This window comes from Gymnoscopelus braueri, assembly GCF_963280865.1.
Source record: "Gymnoscopelus braueri genome assembly, chromosome: 10".
Lineage (NCBI taxonomy): Eukaryota > Metazoa > Chordata > Actinopteri > Myctophiformes > Myctophidae > Gymnoscopelus > Gymnoscopelus braueri.
This window is the reverse complement of record NC_137611.1, coordinates 10712538-10734104: the sequence shown is the minus strand read 5'-3', so window position 1 is coordinate 10734104 and position 21567 is coordinate 10712538. Positions and strand designations below refer to the sequence as shown.

General features: G+C 44.9%; 2 protein-coding genes across 2 annotated transcripts in view; both read left to right on the top strand.

Moving 5' to 3' along the window:
* The window catches only part of sirt6 (sirtuin 6), a 372587-nt gene that overhangs the window by 197039 nt on the left and 153981 nt on the right, over positions 1-21567 (top strand). The gene's annotated exons all lie outside the window — the stretch shown is intronic.
* LOC308093353 (protein unc-13 homolog A-like) overlaps positions 1-21567 on the top strand; it is a gene marked incomplete at both ends in the record, with an annotated part of 78909 nt that overhangs the window by 10038 nt on the left and 47304 nt on the right. Inside the window, 11 exons of the mRNA XM_080439688.1 lie at positions 1328-1357; positions 2058-2157; positions 6479-6596; positions 7359-7482; positions 8955-9025; positions 11005-11059; positions 12244-12273; positions 14158-14377; positions 17302-18319; positions 19281-19531; positions 20515-20620. Coding sequence (XP_080295814.1) covers positions 1328-1357; positions 2058-2157; positions 6479-6596; positions 7359-7482; positions 8955-9025; positions 11005-11059; positions 12244-12273; positions 14158-14377; positions 17302-18319; positions 19281-19531; positions 20515-20620 — 2123 coding nt within the window. The remainder of the gene's footprint in view (positions 1-1327; positions 1358-2057; positions 2158-6478; positions 6597-7358; positions 7483-8954; positions 9026-11004; positions 11060-12243; positions 12274-14157; positions 14378-17301; positions 18320-19280; positions 19532-20514; positions 20621-21567) is intronic.

The following is a 21567-nucleotide window of genomic DNA, read 5'->3' as shown; positions in this document are numbered from 1 at the left end:
GCCACCCAGGGGACACCCAGCAGCACGGTGTCTGTTGTTGTATAGATCTACAGTGTGATTCCATGGAGCGCTGCCACCACACACACACACGCACACGCACACACACACACACACACACACACACACACACACACACACACACACACACACACACGCACACGCACACAGTGCCAACATGCCACCACACACACTGTGCCAACATGCCTGCACCGCATGCTACAGGAAACACAGGCAGTAATCCTGGACCTGTGCAGGTGCACAAACTCTGCGTGTGCGTGTGCGTGTGTGTGTGTGTGTGTGTGTGTCACCACGGACACGAGGTGCCCGATGTGAAGTCGTCGGATCAGCAGTTCTCCCCAAAACAATTATAAATCTGCAAATCCACAAATAGATGCTGACCTCACCTCAGGTGGCCTGACCTCACCTTAAGAAGACCATACGTGGTCCAAATGTTGATGTTGCTTGCATTGTTGCCAGATTCTGTGAGAGAAACAAGCGACTTGGCTACATTTAAACCTACATCTGCAATTTTCAAAACTATTTTTGAACAACATTTTTAATGTTTTTGAAAGATTGTATCAACTTCTATCGAGGGTCCCTGGCACAAAATATTTTCAGATGGGGGTCCGCGGACAAATACATATTAATTTGGCAGTCCTTGACATGAAAATGTTTGAGAACCACTTGAGTACACTTTAGAAACAAGCCCCCCAAAAAAACGCAACCCACCAGAACGCAACCACCAATATTCTCGGAGCATCAAGCTGTTTGTGCCGACTTTTATTTTTCTTGTGAAGTCACAGGCTGGCCATATGGATCCCCACATACAGTAATCTCCTAGTTTAAAACCCAATTAAGCTATACTTTGTCGTACTCTGAATATAGACGATCTGCCTGGCGTGTCAGGATATGCCGCATATTGTGAGCTTGAGTGTAGATTGTCTGTTTCCGTTATTTTTGAAAAAAATTATAGTGTGTGTGTGTGGGGGGGATTTTAGGGAAGCCAGCATGTAGGTGGCAGATTCTCAAACAGTGTCTTTCCCTCAACCTACATACTGTATTCTGTACTGATGTATCCTCTACATACTGTAGTCTGTACTGATGTATCCTCTACATACTGTATCCTGTACTGATGTATCCTCTACTGTAGTCTGTACTGATGTATCCTACATACTGTATCCTGTACTGATGTATCCTCTATATACTGTAGTCTGTACTGATGTATCCTCTACATACTGTAGCCTGTACTGTTGCCAAGACATAGCAGGATGAGACAGATGGTGTTTCTGTGTGTGTGACTCTGTCCCTCTCTGTTCTTTTTCCACAGTGAAGAAAGCCAAGCTGGACGGACCCCAAGGTAAGGACTGCATGGGAGCCTGGATTCACACAGGAGCACAACAGACAGTCATGGTTATAAATGCATACATCTTTTACATCTAAAATGTATGGTTATATGCATACATATTTTACCTCTAAAATGTATAGATCATCTCTTAAAGTCATGGTTATATATGCATACATCTTTTACTTCTAAAATGTATAGATCCTCTCTTAAAAGGTGAAAAGAGTACAGGTAAAATGGCACGTGACAAAGTATTGAAGTCCTGACGTCACTCTGTTAGCAACAATAGTGATCTACAAGCTCACAATGCATCACATCGAGGTGTGTTGTGAGGTTGTAGATCGTCTATTTTAGCTATATTTGACCATTTTGTAAATTATGAAATTCATAATCTTCTTTAAGACTTCTTGAAAATGTTTGAGATGTATTGATTTTTTTTGTTCTGTTCAACTCTCACCTCTCTGTCTGTCTGTCTGTCTGTCTGTCTGTCTGTCTGTCTGTCTGTCTGTCTGTCTGTCTGTCTGTCTGTCTGTCTGTCTGTCTGTCTGTCTGTCTGTCTGTCTGTCTGTCTGTCTGTCTGTCTGTCTGTCTGTCTGTCTGTCTGTCTGTCTGTCTGTCTCTCTCTCTCTCTCTCTCTCTCTCTCTATGTGAAGAGCACCACCATCGCTGTTCTGTTCATCTCTAACCTCTCTCTACCTCTCTCTCTCTCTAACAGAGAAGTTCAACACCTATGTGACCCTCAAAGTCCAGAATGTGAAGAGCACCACCATCGCTGTGCGGGGCAACCTGCCCAGCTGGGAGCAGGACTTCATGTTGTGAGTCTCTTTCTCACTCTCTTATCACACCGACAACCTAAAGTGGTTAAACTGTTTTTTAAACTGTATTTTATAATTTTACCCCGGACCCCACCTTGAGAACCACTGCTATATAGTCGGACCCTTCTTTCGGGTCCATTTGGTTTCCATTTGTACACTCTCAGATGTTAAATTAACACTGAGGATTTTACAGCATGTAGATTGAGGGTCCCAGAGATGAATAAAAAGTAAAAACATGGTATTAAATGAGGGTCCAAAACCGGGGGTCCTTGAGAATTACTGCACCTCCTCTCTCCTCCCCTCTCTTCATACCTCCGGCGTCACTAAGTCAAGTCAAGTCAATTTTATTTATAAAGCCCATTTAAAAACAACCATGGTTTACCAAAGTGCTGCACAGCATAATAGCAACAAAAAAATATACAAGAGAAAACAACACTGTTACACAAAATGTATACAACGACACGTAAAAAAAAATCACGTTATGGGCGGAGAACAATGAAGGAGAGCATGGAGGTTTAAGAAAGCACAAGGTAAGAGACCAAGCATGTGCTCCATGGAGGCAGTGAGACATTTGATTTAAAAGGCCAGGGTGTGTCTTTAATCTGTAGCCTATTTAAAAATGACCAGAGAGGATGCAGCCCTAACAGCTATAGTGGCAAGTTGTTCCGCAGATTCTGCGCCGCGACCGAGAAGGCACCGGTCGCCTTTTAGCTTCAGTCGTGTGTGCGGGACTTCTAAGAGCATCTGGTCAGCTGATCTGAGTGGCCTAATGGAATCGGGAGGCGGGATTAGGTCAGATATGTAGGGTGGTGCCAGGCCGTGTAGGGCTTTAGAATTTTTTTAATTGATTCTAAATTTGACTGGCAGCCAGAACGGGACGGGGGTGATGTGATCCCACTTTCGGGTAACCTCCTCATCCCTTCCTTTCATCCTTTACTTTCAACCTTTCCTTTCATCCTCCCTCCTCCCTTGGCGCTCCTCAGCCAGAGACCCGCATCTCATCCTCCTCCTCTTCTTCGGACCCCCCCGCATCTCTGTTCCGGGTAGTATCCTCCAGTGATTAGCATTAGTACTCGCTTTTTTCCGCCCCTCTGTAATTAGCTTAATTAACAAAGGGATTACAATGAGAAGGAATGCTTGAGACTCCCTGGGGTAACAGGAGCGCTAAGGCGCTCAGCTCTGGCAATACGTCGCACGATAAGGCAAGGCTAAGGCACGGTCATTTGTATACATTTAAACAACGACAAGGCAATCCTGTCGGTGTGTGAATGTAATGCACATTGTAAAGCACTTTGTATAAAGGTACAGTATGGCACCCCCAATACCTTCAAAGCCTGATCGAACCCTACAACCCCTCCCGCTCGCTCACTCAGATCAGCTAACACAGGGAAGCTGTCTGAACCTTCCGCAAAACATCCGGGACAACGCTCCACACGTCCCAGACTCTTCTCCCTTCTGGCTCCCAAACTGTGGAACAAACTCCCCATTGCACTTAGAACTGCAGATTCACTCCCAATTTGCCACCGTAATCTGAAGACTCACCTCTTCAGACTCCACCTTAACCCGCAGCGCTTGACCTAGCCTTGACGACCATGCAATCTAATGCAAACTCAAAGGTTAAAATGTAATTTAGATAGCATGTTATTTAGACAGATGCCATGTTCATTGTTGACTTGGCATCCTATAGTATCCTATAGTTTCAATGTACAGATTATAATTTTTTGATAGTATATAATTTAGACTGATGCGGTTCATGGTTTACCTGTGATCCTAGTTTACTGAGGCTCTGTCTCTCTGCATTCTATGTGTTTACCTGGCTTACTGTAAATCGCATAAAGAAAGTTTGCTAAATGCTTAAATTGTCAATTGTAAAGGTGCTGCTACACTATATACATTTAATACACCATACAGTGCAGAAGAAATTATTAAAAAAAACACACTAGCATGCTGTGGAAAAAAACACTCAACATAATTATAATGTGATGACTGCGACCACACCAAGGTTTCTGGCTCGGGTCGTAGTTCTTTAAACATTATACTCATTGAAGCTGAGCGCTGACTTTTAATCGTTCACCCTTGGCTCCAAAAAACAACAACAATTACTATAAGTTTTGTCCTTTGTTTAATTGAAGAAAAATTCTGTCACATCCAATCACGGATTTGTTCAATGCAATTTACTCAGTGTTTGTATTGGACCATAATAGTCCCCTGGTGATACAGTTATGTAAATGTGCGTGTCGTGTGCATAATTATGTAAATATATGTTGTTGTTTTCCATAATGTGAGCCAGCAGGAGGTTGTGTACAGTAGGGTGTTGAACAGAAGACTCCCGGGAATGGAGACCAAACTTTATGGTCCGCTCAGATGTGTAATTATTAGTAATCACCTATAGATACAAAGTAGTCCCTGTCCTTTAACCACTATACCATTATGCTTAGTTGACTGGGGTTCCCCAGGGCTCTCTACTAGGTCTGCTAGTATTTCCTTTTACATTCTCCACCAGAATTAGCGATCTGCAATTCGATGTACAAGCTCATTGCGTGTCACATTTTGACGCGTTGTGAGCTTGTAGATCGACCATTTTTGCCGAATGTTTACCACAGAATAGGGACACTAGGGTTCATGTTTATCACAAATAAAAGCTTGGAGCATTCAAAAGTGAGTTGCGAGCCCCCGCTTTGTTTTCATGATTCTGTTCTTACAGTTTGGCTCAGCACCAAAAAAACGGAGGATGTGCGAATTGTGCATTATTTTTACTTTGTAAGTATGATTCAAAGCAGTTTAGCACTGCGCCAGAAAGTAAGACATTCTGCCACTATCTGTGTTTAAGGTAACTGAAGACTTTGACAAGAGCAGCTGTGCTGGAAATCCTGACTGGAAGATTATCAAAGTCATTGTTGTTTAGTGCCAAGATCCACGTAAAATCCTCAGTGTTAATAGAACACTGAGAGTGTGAAAATAGACCCCTATGGACATACAGTTACTGTACTGTACTGTACTGTACTGTACTGTACTGTACTGTACTGTACTGTACTGTACTGTACTGTACTGTACTGTACTGTACTGTACTGTACTGTACTGTACTGTAGTCTGCTGTGCATGTGTGGTTCTGGTGTGCGGAGTGGAGTGATACTGTGGGTGGTACTTGGTAGAGTGTGTGGGGTGTTCCTCCGGGGCAGGAACATGGCCATATATGGAGCTGAACAGAACATGATGTAAGAAGGTGTGTGGGATGGTTTAATCCATTCAAAAATACTGCTCACCACCTACCTATAAGGCACTAGAACAATCTGGCTCCCCTACCTCTTCGACCTCCTCCAACGCCACGTCCCCTTCCGTTCCCTCAGGTCTGGTAACGCCAACCTCCTGGAGGTCCCCAAGACCAAGTACCGTACCTGGCGGCGAAAGAGCTATTTCTTTTGCTGCCCCAAACCTGTGGAACGCACTCCCCAATACTCTTCAATATGGCTTTGCCCATGCAGCTAACTGCATACCCCACTTCTCACCATTCCACTGTTTTATTGATTTTATTCCATAGTCTTAGCCTTTTCTTTTAATAAAAGGCTTTATTTTCCTAATAAAGTTGACACACACACACGCACGCACGCACGCACACACGCACGCAGACACACACACACACGCACGCAACACACACACACACACACACACACACACACACACACACACACACACACACACACACACACACACACACACACACACACACACACACACACACACACACACACACAGTAAGGTAAAGCGTCTTTGGGTACTTAGAAAAGCGCTATAGGCTACAAATTAGAGTTATTATTATGGATGGATGGATGGATGGATGGATGGATGGGTTGAGATGTTCCGAGGAGCGTTGAAGTCCATGCAGCCCACATGGAGCTTTGGTTACGTAACGCTTTAGAGATGCAGAGAAAAATCCCTGCATGCCCACTCACTCAGTCACACTGTAGTGTAGTGTAGGCACATGAACCAAAATGGCAACTACAGGTCTCCTTAAACAGAGTGGTTTTCAAAAGTGTGATCCGGGGAGGACCCCTCCCCCCTCCCCAGGGGGTCCTTGAGGGGATTCCAGGGGGTCCCCAGCAAAATGTGTTTAATATAGCATCACAACCAGTTATCAGCTATTTTCAAAAAATCTTTGTGAAATAATTGGAATATTTTTGAAACATTTTAACAACAGAAAACTTGTATGCGCTCTCTCTGTCTCTCTCTCTCTCTCTGTCTCTGTCTGTCTCTCTCTCTCTCTCTCTCTCTCTCTCTCTCTCTCTCTCTCTCTCTCTCTCTCTCTCTCTCTCTCTCTCTGCAGTGAGATTAACCGTTTGGACCTGGGTCTGACAGTGGAGGTATGGAACAAAGGGTTAATCTGGGACACCATGGTGGGCACGGTGTGGATCCCTCTGAGAAACGTCCGACAGTCCAACGAGGTGAGACCCCTCCTCAAGGATTGCCCATGGCTCTGCCCAGTTGTTTACAAAATGCTCTAACTCTGACTGCTGAGTGTTTGATATGACACTGGAAAGAGATAATGCATAATTCTAATCATAATCTTGCCTTCAATGACTACTGACTATGACTAATGGACAAATAACGGTCCATTTGGTTCCATTTTTACACTCACTAAGAGTTACAGATGTGTATGTAAGGGTCCATTTGGTTCCTTACTATCAAACATTTTGCTCTGGGTTGCGCAAATATACATATATATATTTATTCATGTCTTTATTGAGAATGGAACGGAAAACAAAACATTTGTTTTGTGTTTTTGTCTTTGCCGGCTGCAAGTAAGAGAAAGGAAGGGACTTAACCAGTAGATGAACTTCAAAATAAAAGCTATGTTGAGTAACCATAGTCCAATCCCTTCTTTCCTGGTCCTACGATTCAGTACAACTCTTATTTTGAAGAGACACTCCAGGAAGTCTGATAGTTGTTAGTTACTAGCTACTTGTCGCTACTGCTGGGGGAAATGAAAGCTCTGCTGAATGAATGGATTACGTATTACGTATTTGACGTATTTACATTTTTATTTAGTATGTTGCATTATTTAATGTGTTGTGATTTGTGGTGTTTTTATATGGCTGCTACCTTGGCCAGGTGTCTCTTGTAAAAGAGATTTCTGATCTCAATGGGACTTCCAGGTAAAATAAAACAATACAATACAAATAAAATGTTTTTCTCCATGGCTACAGGAGGGTCCGGGGGAGTGGCTGACGCTGGACTCTCAGGTGATCATGGCCGACAACGAGGTCTGTGGAACCAAAGAGCCCACCATGAACCTGGTGCTGCTGGACACTCGCTTTGAACTGCCCCTGGGTGAGAGAGACACACACACTGCCATAGAGCATAGCATTTCTAATTTATGGAATTACATAGATTTATTTTCTATTTATTCATTACATTCTTTTGAAAAAATCCTTGAATTTGTTTTTAATTTATGAAAAAAAAGAAGAAAAAAAAGAATGTTTTGAAATAATAGTAAATAAAAACAAAATGTAGGAAACAAAAGAATTAAGGGATATTTTACTCGCGACCCATAAAGATGGGTCCCGACCCAGTGTTTGGGAAACAGCGCTCTATAGAGCTTCTATTTGAGATCTATATGTTCACGTTATGATCGATTGTCAAGGACGAGAGCACTGGAAACACACACACACACACACACACACACACACACACACACACACACACACACACACACATGCAATCACACACTCGCACAACGCACGCCCACACATGCACGCACACGCGTGGGCTTAAATAAATTATATTTATATTGATTAGATATACATTTCAGATATGCCTGTGTGTGTGTGTGTGTGTGTGTGTGTGTGTGTGTGTGTGTGTGTGTGTGTGTGTGTGTGTGTGTGTGTGTGTGTGTGTGTGTGTGTGTGTGTGTGTGTGTGTGTGTGTGTGTGTGTGTGTTTGCGTACGTGCGTGCGTGCGTGTGTGTGTGTGCACGTCTGTGCAGTTGGGTTTGCGTTCTCCCTGTCTCAGGGCTGAAACTGTGACCCTTTTTGCATCGATTAGCCATCATTTCCCGCTGCCTCCCCTCCTCGAGTCAATACGCGGTACAACTGACTGACTCCACAGCCATCAGTCTACAGCGGCTCTATTTATAGCAGCAGTAGGTTCTGGTGCTGCTGGAGGTCAATAGGTCCATGTTCTCAAAGTCACTCTGCATGCGGGTCGAGTACTGTACTTAAAGGACGACTTCACCCATTTTCTTCATATAATAGGTCCTCACTAATGCTCATGATATTTAGCACCATTTTCGTCTACTCCGTCCGTGTCTCAGAGGAGGGCTGTGGACAGTTCAGAAACCCGCCTAGCAGTGACATCAATTCAAGCTACTGTAATAGAAACTGCAGGCTTTCTATTCCTGGAAAGTTAGCATGCTATGATGGAAGCCATTGTTCTCGCGTTAATAATAATACATTGAAAAAAATCTAATCTTGAAAAGAAAAGAAAAACTGCCTAACGATGATGTCACAGGTAGATGGGTTTCTGAAGTGTTCACAGCCCTCCTATGAGACACAGACAGAGTAGAAAAAAACATTTTATCAGGAGCATTAGTGAGGACCTATTATATGAAGATAGGTTGAAAATAGGTGAAAGTGTAAATGTTAATTCCCATCGAAAGGAGGTGTCATTCACTGCCGCCGTTTTTTTTTTGTAGTGTATTGTATTGGTTGATGACGTGATGTATTTTTTTAATTGAATTGAATACATAGGGAATACATTGGCTACCGCCCACCACTGACTCAGTATGGGTGTTTTTCTTGCAGATATCCCCGAGGATGAAGCACGCTACTGGGCCAAGAAACTGGAGCAACTCAACGCCATGCGGGACCAAGATGTAATCTGTCACCCGGCTTTATTTTAATGACTTAGCTTCTGTTTATAACTTTGTTTTGGGAACAGAGGAGGCAACATGATTTATTGGACAAAATAAAAGGCGCTGGGCTGGGCGGCGGTGCCAGAGGGAAACATTTTTCCTCCAAAATGCCACCGCAACGTGTAAAAATAGAAGCAGCTTATACAGCTTAGTTGTGCATGACCCAAGAACACCCCTGACTGTTAAAGGAACATTTATTTATTTATCTTTTTTTCAACACTATCTTATATGTGTCCTCTCTAATGCTCACTATGAGACGGTGGCTTTTCCGTCTACACCAGGGGCTCTCAACCTGTGGGCTGGGGGCCCCCGTGAGGGTATTTCAAGTGGGTCCCCCCCCCCTGGCAAAATATTAAGATTTTAAAGGTAAAGGTAAAGGAAAATAGGTATCTTTAAATCCTTGAAAAGTATATAGGAACTTAAAGTATGCGTACCGTATGTGAGTTCCATTGATTCAAGCCATAGCACAATCCATTGATTGATCATAACATGCTATGAAAATGGGGGGTGGTCTGCATCTTACAGGTGGACTGTGGGGGGTGGTGGTCTGCATCTTACAGGTGGACTGTGGGGGGGTGGTGGTCTGCATCTTACAGGTGGACTGTGGGGGGTGGTGGTCTGCATCTTACAGGTGGACTGTGGGTGGTGGTGGTTTGCATCTTACAGGTGGACTGTGGGTGGTGGTCTGCATCTTACAGGTGGACTGTGGGGGGTGGTTTGCATCTTACAGGTGGACTGTGGGTGGTGGTCTGCATCTTACAGGTGGACTGTGGGGGGTGGTGGTCTGCTTCTTACAGGTGGACTGTGGGTGGTGGTCTGCATCTTACAGGTGGACTGTGGGGGGTGGTCTGCATCTTACAGGTGGACTGTGGGTGGTGGTCTGCATCTTACAGGTGGACTGTGGGGGGTGGTCTGCATCTCACAGGTGGACTGTGGGTGGTGGTCTGCATCTTACAGGTGGACTGTGGGGGGTGGTCTGCATCTTACAGGTGGACTGTGGGGGGTTTGAAAATATGCCTACAGATGGCATCATCATCATCTGTAAATTCGATATTTAAAAAAAAAAGTTTTATTGATGCGAAAACAATGGCTTTTATTCATAACATGCTATGAAAATGCACTGTTCTGCTAGCTTTCCATTAAGAGACAGTATGTAGGGGGCGCCACTAGCTGACTGGTTAAGGCGAGTACCACCTAGGCTCAGATGCCCGACAGCGAGTCCCTGGTTCCATTCCCAGGCCCGGCAGACCCTTGACTCTCTCTCCCTGTTATCCGTCTCTCTGTGCCGTGGCCTATCAAAGAAAAGCCCTAACGAATTACTTTTAAAAAAAGAGACGATGTGTAGTATCCATTAGCTTGGAATCCCCACTGGTGATGTCACTGGTAGGCGGGTTTCTGAAATGTCCACAGCCCACAGACAGAAATGATACCATCATATAATGAGCATTAGCGAGGACCAGTTATATGAATGGTTGAAAATGTGTGAAGTGCTCCTTTACAGGTAGGATAAGTGATATTTTTTGCTGAAAAGACTCCAGCTCTTTAATAAACGGAACATACATTTTCAGGTGGGTTGCACATTTTCAGCCAATCAGGAGAGAGTACCCATTTATCAGCTTAAATTGTGTTACAGTTTCAATTGTACTACTGTCTATATCTGCTCATTTATTTGTGTCATCCCTTCCAATTGCACAGTTTATTCTGTATCCTGTGTGAGTTCTCTCTCCTGATTGGCTAAAATTGGTGAAACATGAAAATGTGCTTTCTGTTTATTAAAGAGCTGGAGAGACATGGAGATTCATGTTACTGAACAAACACTCTTTAGCAAAGAGTACCATCAGAATATAGAGCTATTTAACACTTTTTTTCCTTTTAAACAAAAAAAAAACACTTACCCTACCTTTAAGACTTGTGTTTGTTCTTCCTGTTCCTTCATGCAGTATACAAACGTGGAGGATCAAGAGCGCCCCCTGCCTGTACCAGGAACACAGTGCTGTGAGTATCATCCAATCTCTGCTTTGCATTTCACTTTGTCCTGACTCCTCCTGACCAATAGAAATGCTGTGTTTGACAGCTGCGCTGTAATTTGCATTCCTGTTCATCAGATAGCCCACTGTACAATTTTGAGGTACTTCTTACGGATCAATGATATTATCAGATTAATGCATGGTAAAATCCTGAGTGTTAATGTAACTCTGAAAGTGTACAAATGGAACCAAAGTCCACAGAAAGCATTTTATGAGCGGTGGAGTGGAGTTTTCACTTCACAGTCTGGAGTGAAAAAGTCAATGAGTTTTCACTACACCATCAAGCGCCCATGGACGCCGCCGCCGCGTCAAGAAAACCGCTGGGGGCGATATGTTGGCTCTGGTCCAGAGCGTTAGCATGTTCTCTCTAACGCTCTGTCAGTCGCGGTGCTATTCCCATAGACAGAGACCTCCACTACCGCGCGAGGTCTCCAACTGCAGTAAAAATAAAGTAAACCATTTCGCTACTCACCGAAACAAAGGCAGTTTTATAATGTCAAAAAACTGTTCTCCTTAGTGGGAAACGTCTCAGGACCCCCCCCCCCCCCACACACACACACACACACACACACACACGTTATGTGTAAAATCAACGTTTTGGTCAGAAACAAAAATATGTCCGCCAGACGGAAATTATTGTATTTACTCCACTGCGCCCTCTACAGATCTGGTCGATATAAATGACCATTGAGAGAACTCGCTAACGCTCTAGACCAGAGAAAGGGGCGTTCTGAGCGCTGGAGCGCCATGTTCGGAGGCGCTGCTGGGAAAGAGGAGCGCGTCGTTACCACAGAAAGGCCTGGCAGACTGGCGCTGTGCCAGCTAAACAAAAACACTTTGTGTTGAGTGGACACACAGCCCCTTAAATGTCAGTGTGCTGCTGTGTGCCTCCAGTGGTTGGTGTGCTGAGCTGGCTGCTCTCTGTGAGGCAGAGAGACCGGCACTGCCAGCAGTTTGAGGTTCAGCCTGCCCGGCTGGCTGGCTGGCTGAACGCTGGCTGCTGGCTGTGCCTCTCTCTCCATTCATAAGCTCTGCCATCTGGAACAGCCCTGGCTGCTGTTTTTAATGAATGAATGTGTCCACTTGGTCAAGTTACAACAACCATGAGATTTATCAATGAATGAATGCCTCCTTGCTCCTGTTTCACTGCAGGTAACTGGAGTGTGTGGGGAGAGCAACAAAGTGAGTATAATAAATTTAGATCTGGACTATCCATCCATCCATCCATCCACAACAAACATACATATACACACATACACACACACACACACACACACACACACACACACACACACACACACACACACACACACACACACACACACACACACACACACACACACACACACACACACACACACACACACACACAACGTGATGAGTTGTGAGCTTGTAGATTGGCTATTTTCAAAAGAATCTCGGAAAAAAATAAAATTGTAGCATTTTAACAACACATCTTCAATCTTGTGACAGGAAAATGTTTGAGAACCACTGAACTTAGGGCAGTAGCATACATACAAACATAAATGATGCATTCATCTCTCTCTCTCTCTCTCTCTCTCTCTCTCTCTCTCTCGGTGTGATTAGCTGATGGTCTTACATAAGCTTCCCTCTGACTCGCCCACATCACTGCAGTGTTTTAATCCATCTCACACAGAGAGAGAGACATCAAGTACACTGTAGCGAGAGAGAGAGAGAGCGCTTTTGGATGAGAGAGATGGGAGGGAGTTGGAAAGGGAGAAAGAGAAAGTTTGGTAGAGGTGGAACCGTTATTGATAATCATTTTAAATTGGTTATAAAATAAATAGTTATATTTTCAGTGCCAGACGGAACACAGCCACAGGAATTACATGACCCTGTTCTGACATGCTGACTGACAGCCAATCAGCACAGTGACTGACACATCCATTTATTTCTCACGTGTGTGTGTGTGTGTGTGTGTGTGTGTGTGTGTGTGTGTGTGTGTGTGTGTGTGTGTGTGTGTGTGTGTGTGTGTGTGTGTGTGTGTGTGTGTGTGTGTGTGTGTGTGTGTGTGTGTGTGTCTGTGTGTCTGTGTGTGTGCGCGTGTGCGTGCGTGCGCATGTGTAGAGAAATAGTGAGCACAAGTTTCCTGGTCCTCAAAAGAGAAATGATTGTTTTTATGGTTACAAAGAAATATTGGGTTTTAGGAGTTATGCTTGATTTATACTTGAGCCGTGTGCCAGTATCATACACTGAGAATAGCAGAACTACTCGTCGATCGGATATTTCCTGCTTTGGAGTTAAAAATCACACACAAAAATGTAAAAATGCCATAAAATTGTCATCTTAAAATGTTGACGTCCACATAAGTATAGTAAAACAAATGTGTGTGCGTGTGTGCGTGGCAACTGTAACCAATTTTCCGCCGTAATCTGAAGACTCACCTCTTCAGATTCAATCTCCGCCCGTACCACTTGACCTAGCCTTGACAGCCATTCAGTCTTATGCGAAGGTTAAATATAATTTAGACGGCATGTTATTTAGACTGATGCTAGTGAAGGTTCATTTGTTGACCTGCCATCCTATAGTTTCTATAGTTTCAATGTACTTATTAATGTACATAGTTTTTAATAGTATTTAGACTGAGGTTCTTGGTTTAATGATACTAGATTACTGAAGCACTACACTGTCTCTCTGCATTCTATTACCTTACCTATTCACTCTGGATAAAGAGCGTCTGCTAAATCAGTGGTTCGCAAACTTTTTAGCTCAAGACCCAAAAGAGATATTAGACGTTTGCCCGGGACCCTAACTAGTGAAAATAGCAGATCTACAAGCTCACAGCGCACCGCTTCGTGCCACGTTGTGAGCGTGTAGATCTGCTATTTTCACTACTTCTTGAACTTTGTTTTTGCTTTTTAATGAAATATTGAATGAGTTTTAATTAATGAAAAGTTTTTTTAATCTTTTGAAATACTGTATACTATATTTATATATTTTTAAACGTAGGAAAACTAAACAAAAAAAAAAGGTCCGCGACCCAAACATGGGTCCCGACCCACTGTTTGGGAAAAAAGTGTGTGCTAAAATTGTGACTTTGTGTAGACGAGGACCCGGACAGTGCGGTGGACGACAGGGACAGCGACTACCGCAGCGAGACCAGCAACAGCATCCCTCCGCCCTACTACACCACCTCCCAGCCCAACGCCTCCGTCCACCAGTACCCCATCAGCCACCAGCACCGCACCGCCAGAGACCCCTCCGCCTACCCCCCCTCCGCCAACAACGGCCAGGGCCAGGACTACCACCAGCAGAGGGCAGTAAGGTGCGTGTGTGCGGAATCAGGGATCACTTCAAAATCTTGAAAAAAGCGTTTGCTGGCCCACTCACAGTGGTGTTAAGTACATTTACTCAAGTACTGTACTTAAGTACAATTTTGAGGTATTTATTTTACTTTACTTGAGTATTTCCAAATTTCAGTACTTTTACTTCTACTCCACTTCATCTCAGAGGCAAATATTGTACTTTTACTCCACTATAATTACTTACTTAAGTTACTAGTTACTTTGCAGATATAAATTATTACATTATAAAACATACATTAACCACTTAAGCCCTATTTTATAGGGGTGTCGGAAAAAATCGATTCGAATACGAATCGCGATTCTACTGTTGGACGATTCAGAATCGATTCTCATTTTAAAAAAATCTTTTTTTTTTTTTTTTTTTTTTTTTAGGATCTTGGATTTACCTTTGTGTGTTTACATTATTATCAGTTGATAAAACCTTTACAATTGTAAAAGCTACATAAATGTACTCTGTTCTCATGCCAGCAGATTGGAGTAGATCCTGAAATCCTATGTTTTGCATCAAGAATCGTTTTGAATCGAGAATCGTTTTGAATCGAGAATCGTTTGAATCGGAAAAAATCGCTTTTGAATCGGAAAAAATCGCCTTTGAATCGGAAAAAAATGATTTTGAATCGAGAATCGTTTATTTTGATAAAATCGATAAAAATCGGAATCGTGACCCCAAGAATCGGAATCGAATCGATTTGTGAGATAGCAGACGATTCACAGCCCTACTATTTTATACTTAGGCTATTTGAAAATAGCAGATCTACAAGCTCACAACGTGTCGCATCGCAGTTTTACCACACATTAAAAGTCTTTGTCATGGTCCTTCAAACGTGTATAGAAAGTTTTAACAAAAAATTCCACTCCATTGATCCATGGCAGGTGTTTTTCTCTCACATTTCTAAAGCCTTTTCAACTGCAATGAAAAAAGAAATCTTTGCCTGCGGGTGTCGCTGGTGAGGGATTTTGCCTGTCAATCATCGCCTCTGCTCCGCCCCCCCCCCCCAAAGGAAAGGATAGGGGAGGGGAGGGGCGAAGAGGAGAGGTTGCGGGATTAATCGGCTGTGACCTCACTGCCGAAGGGCCAAACTCAGATTACTTTTCAGCCTAATTATTCAAAAAACCCCAGACCACAGAAAATCCACTGAATGTTCAAAGTTCCGATTTTTTAGGTGTAATTGAGGTCATAAAACCCCCAAAAAAACATAAAAAATAAAAAAAGTGAAAATGAATGTCATAGAACCTTTAAGACTTTTACTTAAGTAAAACATTTAAGTACCTTTTCCACCACTGCTCACTCATCTGACACTTGACACGGCTGCCGTGTCAAGTGGTCAGATGGGTGGGCCGCTTCCGTTTTCAAGAGCACGTTTATTTGAATGATCAATCGATCGGTCAATCTCAGATGTAGTGGAGATTAAGGATGAAAAAAATTCTCTGCCTCTATTCTGCCTTAACAGCTCCATTCATCACAGCGTATAAATACTTCCACCGCGTTTGTTGGTGCCTTTGTGGACGCTTTTTCAGTTCCCCCCCCCCCCTTTTCTTTTCATTTGTCAGCTTTTCCGGAGGCCTCCCATCTCATCTTTCTGTTCCGCTCTGTTTCTTTCCCTGCACTGTCTGCTATGCATCTCGTATCACCATTACCTCTGGTATAGCGTCCCGTATCGCCATTACCTCTCATCGATTAGAACCCTCGGCATATATGGTTCTTCTGACCATCCTCACACGTATTCAGTAGAGCAGGATTTCGTGTGCGTGTGCGTGCGTGTGTGTGCGTGTGTGTTTGTAAAGTGCTGTTGACAATAATGCTTCTCTAAGCATGTCTCAGATTAGGCAGATGGACCATTGATCGCTCGTGTTCGCGGGCGGCCGCCTACACGGGTTCGATGGTCTTACATCGGTTTTACATCGATCACAATACGCCTCACCCTTATAACGCTTGGCCAAAGAAAAAGATCTTCAGATCATGACGACCTTTCAGGCACTCGCCGGGGGGCGCAGGGGGTAAAGAGTCTAGGGGGGTTTTAATCCACTGCGGTGCATCCGGCTCGGTGCGAGAGTTGCTCATGTTCGCGGGAGGGAATGGCGGTATAGCGACTCAGCCAAGGAGTTGTTGAACAAGGAGGAGTACTGTAGGACGGAGGAGCTACGTCCTCCCGGTGGGGGCTCCTCACTGGCAGGTGAACCAGTAGGATACAACAGCAGTGGCGGCACACACACACACACACACACACATGTGTGTGGGGAGGAATTAATTGGCATAACGACTAAAACGTGTTGACCTTTCAGCTGTTATTTCGTTTTGGGTTAATAAACACATCTTCTTGTATACTCAATGTAACTGAGTGTACTGCTGCTTTGATTGCTTGATTGATTGATTGATTGATTGATTGATTCAATCAAGCATTTCAAATTCGAAAGGGTAAAAACACAAGAAAGCTTGAAAGGCTTGTTTCCATTATGGCCGACGTAAAAACACAGAACACACTTACATAGCCGCGGGAAGATGTTTTAGGGTACGAGTGCTGTATGCGCGCACATGCACGCGCGCGTTTTTTAAAACATTTTTGGGGTGGTTTTGTTACTTTAATTCGGTTGCTTCGGTTCCAAATAACGACCAACAACAAACAAAAATGTTTTTAATAATTTTATTTATTTATTTATTTATTTATTTATTTATTTATTTATTTATTTATTTATTTATTTATTTATTTATTTATTTATTTATTCATTTTTTCAGGGGGTGCTGCAGCCCCCCCAGCACCCCTACTTCCCGCGGGTATGCACACTTATAAAGTATGAACACAGTAAGCACTAGAATGGAGCCGCTAGGTCTGTTCTAACTGTATCTCATCACCTCTCTCTCCTCCTGGCCCTGCTCCTCCTGCAGCCCCACAGGGAGCTACGGCTCCTCGGCGGAGCTGAGCCGCTGCTCCAGCCAGCTGAGCGAGGAGGACTATGGGGACGGGGGCTACGGCCTGGAGCGGGACCCCTACGACGAGAACGACTCCTACCACTCCTGCCACTCGTCCGTCAGCCACAGCAAGGGCTCGCCCGACTGGGACCCCGACCAGACGCAGGGCTCCAACTACAGCGACGAGGGGGGCTACAGCAAGGACGGCGGCGAGGAGGGGGCCCTGTACGAGGAGGAGGACGGCGGGCTGTACGAGGGCGAGGAGGAGGCGCTCTACGAGGACGAGGAGGTGGCCTACGAGGACGAGGACATGTACAACCTGGACGGGACGCTCAGCGAGGACATGGAGCCCCCCTACGCCCCCGCCCCCACCTCCACCGCTCCCCCCGCCACCACCACCGCGCCGGACGCTTCCTCCTCCTCCTCCTCCAGACCTCCTCTGGAGAAGCAGACCTCGCTCCACCAACAGCATCCCCCCGCCGGCCAGCAGCCCCCTGGCCACGCCCCCAGCCAGGCTCCCCCTCCTCAAGGCACGGCGACGGCCGTGGCGCCGGGGCAGCCCCCGGCCCCCGGCGTCGGTCAAGCGGCCGGCCAGACACAGCCCCCTAAACCCGGGCCCCAACAGCAACAACAGCAACAACAACAACAACCCCAGGCCCCGCCGCCCCAAGCCGCGCCCTCCGCCACCTCCTTCTTCTCCATGGCCAAGCCCTTCTCGGCCGCCGTCACGGGCCTGGCCTCCAGCTTCTTGTCTTCCGTCCCCACGGGCCAGGCGGCCCAGGCCCAGGCCCAGGCACAGGCCCACCCCCCCCAGGCCCAGAGCCAGCAGCCCCACCCGGCCGGGCCGCAGCCCCACCCGGCCGGGTCGCAGCCCCCACAGTCCTCCTCGGTCCCTCCCAACTCTCACCCTGCTCCCCCGGGAGGACCCCATCAGCCTCCCTCTGCCGGCGTGGGACCTCCCTCACAAGACGGCCCCCAGTCCCACCCTCCCAAGGTTAGTAGAGTTTAGTATTCGTAGTTTTTTTGGGCGGTGAAACCGCCCCTATAAGTGAGGTTTGGATATTTGTACAACAAATCCTGCGCTGTGATTGGCCAAAAATGTACCCCGCCTAACCCTGCACCGTGATTGGCCAATCACAGTCTATTCAGGACTGTGATTGGCCAGTGTCACATGACACATGGCCAATCAATGATTTTTTTTTTCATTTTGACTTCTGATGTTTTCAATTTCAATGTGGTTTTGGGACATAAGAGTAAATAATATAATATTAACATTCATAAAACATTTTACGAAAAGAGACAGTGTTTAGGATATATATTTAGTTGGAGTATAAAATGCACCTTATGCCTATACTCCTAAAAGAACAGATCTACATGCTAACAACAGTGGGTTTGCTAGTTTACATAGTTTTAGTTTAGTTTTTATTAGTTTCTCCAGCCTCCACCTTTTGATCAGAGTCTGGCATAGGCTCAAATACTTGTGATATTATATCTGCTGATTCAAGCAAATATGTCAACACATTGCTTATTGTTTGATATTGTATTCTGCTTAACATTCCCTGATTTTGCTTAGCATGCTGCTTGGACAAAATTCAGGGAATATCTCCAAGAGCGGAGCCTTTAACGCCAAGTTTAACTGTATTCTATTTGTTGCAATAAATGGTAAAATCTACTTTGACGTAAGTGTTCCTGACTGAACTATAATAACGTCACTGTCGGGGGGGAATCCACACAAATTAAAAAACTGTTCGAATTGAAAATTAGCAAAAATAGCAGATCGACAAGCTCAAAGCGTGTCGCTTCGCGTTTCGAGCTTGTAGATCTGCTATTTTTGATATTTTTTTTGTGTGCCGAGTAGGATCAAGTAGGGCGTTAACGAATACTAGGGAAAAAAACTTTTTTGTTACTTGGTTGGTTAACTATCCTTGTCCCACATTCCCTCCCCCCCCATATAGGCCCAGGACGGGGGTCCGGCCGACGGCCGGCAGACGGGCTCCGTCCCCGAGGACCAAAGTTACCTGGAGGAGGAGCCTCTACGGGAGGAAGAGGAGGCGATGATGAGGGACCTCCTGGAGGCTGAGGCTGGGAACTCCTCTCCCTCCGCTCTGCCGGAGCAGGAGTTCCCCATGGAGGAGGAGCAGGAGGACGAGCGCTACGAGGGGAGCCCACCCCCCACGCCTGAAGACATCACCCCCCCACCTGACAGGTACCAAGAAATAAGCCTTGATTACGAGCGATTGAACACGAAAATATAATGCATAATAATGGGTTTATATTGTGTATAATATCATATATGGATCCATATAGATCTATATAATGAATGACACGCTTATTGATGGTTGTTGGATTTGTTATTTTAGTTTTATGTACTTAAATATGGAACTTTTTTTGTTTGTTTGGCTTGTTTACCGTTGAGTTACGTTCATTGCAACTGCTTTTTGCCACATACTGTATTTATAAGCTTTTAGCTTCAGCCTATTCCTTTTCGATCACCTTAAACTATGTTACAGTTAAATAATGAAAAATACACTGGGACAAATGTGGCGATTTTTGCAGGAGAGACGGCTGCCATCAGGGCCGCAGGAAGGGGTGTGCGAACTGTGCGGCCGCACAGGGCCCTGCGCTTGGGGGAGCCCCGCAAAAAAACGGGGGAAAAAAAGAGTTATAAAAAGAAATAACCGCAAATAACCACCCAAAACTCGGAAATATCCGCCCAAAACCGCAAAAGGGATGCGCGCGAGGATGGGGGCACGCGCGCACGCGACTTCGCACAGGGCCCCGCATTTCTCCCAGACGGCTCTGGCTGCCATTGTTCAGTGAAGCAGAAAAAAAACCATTTAAGAAGTAGTGAAAATAGCAGATATACAATGTGACCCGTTGTGAGCTTGTAGATCCGCTAATTTCTCTTTCGGCTCTTTTGGGTCTCGAGCTAAACGGTTTGGGATCCACTGCTGTAAATGATGGATTAGCTGTGTTTTAACGGAAATGGCTTACGAAGAAAAGGACTTTGCTTCATGGACTGTCTCCTTTGTGCCAGACCTCAGCAACCACTGCGAACGCCAAGTGTCTTTGACATCTGAATTAATCCCTCCAATTAGCAGCAGTGTAACGAGTCATTCACACCGAGCACAATAACAATGACAGTAACTATAAATATGTCGTTTAAAAGAAATTGTTCTCTCCTTGTAGCCCGACTGCGGTGGTGGAGGAACCCAAAGAGCCAGTGGATCCAGCCGTCCGAGCCAAGGAGAACTGGCTGAGGATCTACGAGAAGGTCCTCGTGGGAGTCAGGGAGGTATGTTCCACCTTATGAGTCCATGTTCCGCCTTATGAGTCCATGTTCCGCCTTATGAGTCCATGTTCCACCTTCTAAACCAGCTCCAGTCGTCAGGTTCCAACTGGAAACCCCATGAAGGCTAACAACAAAATCACATAAACAGACACATGAAATAGAAAAAAGAAAAATAGAATATAAATATGGATACAGATACAAAACACAAAAGGACAACAAAAATATATGAAAATAAAAAATAAAATGGGATAATAATAGAAAGTACTGCCATCGGCCAAAAGAAGACGCAGGAAGGGAGGGGTAGAGGCCCAATGGGCCGACACCAGCCGCCCGGGCCAGCAGTGGGCTAGCCAGATCCTGCCCTGGCGCTGACAGTGTCGTCCGCCACCTCCGGCGCCAATGGACTGGCACCCACAAATCTGGCCCACTCGGTGCCAGCCTCCACCCCTGTCACCCCTGATCCCCGCCGGGGGGGGGGGGGGGGCACAGGGCCGTGGGCCCCATCCTACACCACGCACATTAGGGGAATGTAAAGTCTCTGACATATGAGATAAACACAGACCAAGTTCTGTAATTTTTTTCCAGTTGTAACATTGACATCACCTCCTGAATCCATTGAACAACAGAAGGAGGTATATTTCAACTTTTTATGTTTTTTTATAAATAAATTACTTCGTAGTGTCCCACAAGCAGTGTTGGGAAAGTTCACTTTCTACATGAACTAGTTCAGTTCATAGTTCACAAATTTTTAAATTAACTAGTTCAGTTCATAGTTCATAATTCAAAATTTGGTTAAAAAAAAAACTTGTTTAGTTATTTTTAGCTCTTTTTTTTTTTCAATACCTTGCTGCGAGCTATTATTTGTCAAATGTATTGCCACAGCCCATAGAACCACAGATAGAAATGATTTTATCCGTTTTAGCACTGAAACTCAGATTATTACTAATAGT